This window comes from Muscardinus avellanarius (genome assembly GCF_963383645.1).
Source record: "Muscardinus avellanarius genome assembly, chromosome: X".
NCBI lineage: Eukaryota > Metazoa > Chordata > Mammalia > Rodentia > Gliridae > Muscardinus > Muscardinus avellanarius.
Window position 1 is genome coordinate 41,712,599 of NC_137792.1, and position 1,305 is coordinate 41,713,903.

Sequence of the window (1,305 nt, forward strand, 5' to 3'; positions counted from 1 at the left end):
GAGGCCCTTTGCAACTCAGTGAGACCCTGTTTTAAAATACAGAATAAAAAAACAGGGCTGAGGGTATATCTTGGAGGTAGAATGCCCCTGGGTTCCATCCCCAGTACTGAAAAAAAAAATCTAACCTTTGGGGTAGGGTGTATAGTGTAGTAGTAGAGCACATGCTTAGCACATGTAAAGCCTTGGGTTCAATCCTCAGCAATACATACGTACAAACAGACACAGGCATACGCGCATACACATACACACACCCTCACCTTCAAATATCACAGTGAAGGATACATTTCAACATATGCATCTTATTTTTTTTTTGTGTGTGTGTGTGTGTGTAGTAGTATGTATCGAACCCAGGGGCATTCTACCTCTGAGCTATACTCCCAGCCCATTTTTTAAAATTGAAGCAGCCGGGTGTGGTGGCACACGCTTGTAATCACAGCATTTTGGAGACTCGGACAGGAAGATTGCAGTTCATGGTCAGTCTCCGCTACTTAGGCTGTTTGCAACTCAGTGAGACCCTGTTTCAAAATAAAGGATAAAAACAGGGCTGGGGGTGTAGCTTGGAGGTAGAATGCCCCTGGGTTCCACCCCCAGTACTATACACACAAAAATTTTATTATTTTTTCTTTGCGGTACTCAGGCTGGAACCCAGGGGCATTCTCCCTCGAGCTACACTCCCAGCCCTATTTTTTTATTCTTTTTTTTAAACAAGTGGCAACCAGTTTATTAAAATTGCTGACTTAGGCATCTGCAATGGTACCTTCAGCCTCCATTCCTGGCTCAATGCTGATGGTAAGTAATTTAACAATCTCAGAAGGGCCGTGTGAGTCAATTAGTCGCTTGCGGATTCTCATCTTAGAGCCTTCACCACAAGGCGTTTTCCTAGTAGTGATTCTCAAAATCTTGGTAGGCATGCAAACAGGGCCTTTCGCTTTGAGGTACTTTTCTTGGCACCTCGAATAAAATCAACACAAATACCTTTTCCAGCGACTTCACGTCGTGGCTGGTGAGGGTAATTCTCATTTGGTGAATCGCCACCTCTGGTTCTAAAGGTGTCTTTCCAGTAGTATCTTTAAAAGCCATGGCTGCAGCGCAGCTTCCTGACCGATTTGCTCCTTGGCGCGAGAGAACAGCAGTAAGTCAGGAGCCAGAGGGTGAAAAGAAGCTCCGCGGCATTCATAGCCGAGTCACCTAATGAAAACTATTTTTTATTCTTTATTTTTTTAATTAATTAATTAATTAATTTTGGTGGTACTGGGGTTCCTGGAAACCCTTCTACCTCTGGGCTACATTCCCAGACACACACAC

At 44.0% G+C, this 1,305-nt stretch overlaps 1 protein-coding gene across 1 annotated transcript; it reads right to left on the reverse strand.

Moving 5' to 3' along the window:
- Positions 1–737: 737 nt before the first annotated feature.
- Positions 738–1,080, reverse strand: LOC308279495 (small ribosomal subunit protein uS10-like; the record flags this gene model as incomplete). Its single annotated transcript, XM_080719620.1, is given in 3 exon segments — positions 738–946; positions 949–970; positions 973–1,080. Coding segments are annotated over 3 exon segments (339 nt in total).
- Positions 1,081–1,305: the final 225 nt, after the last annotated feature.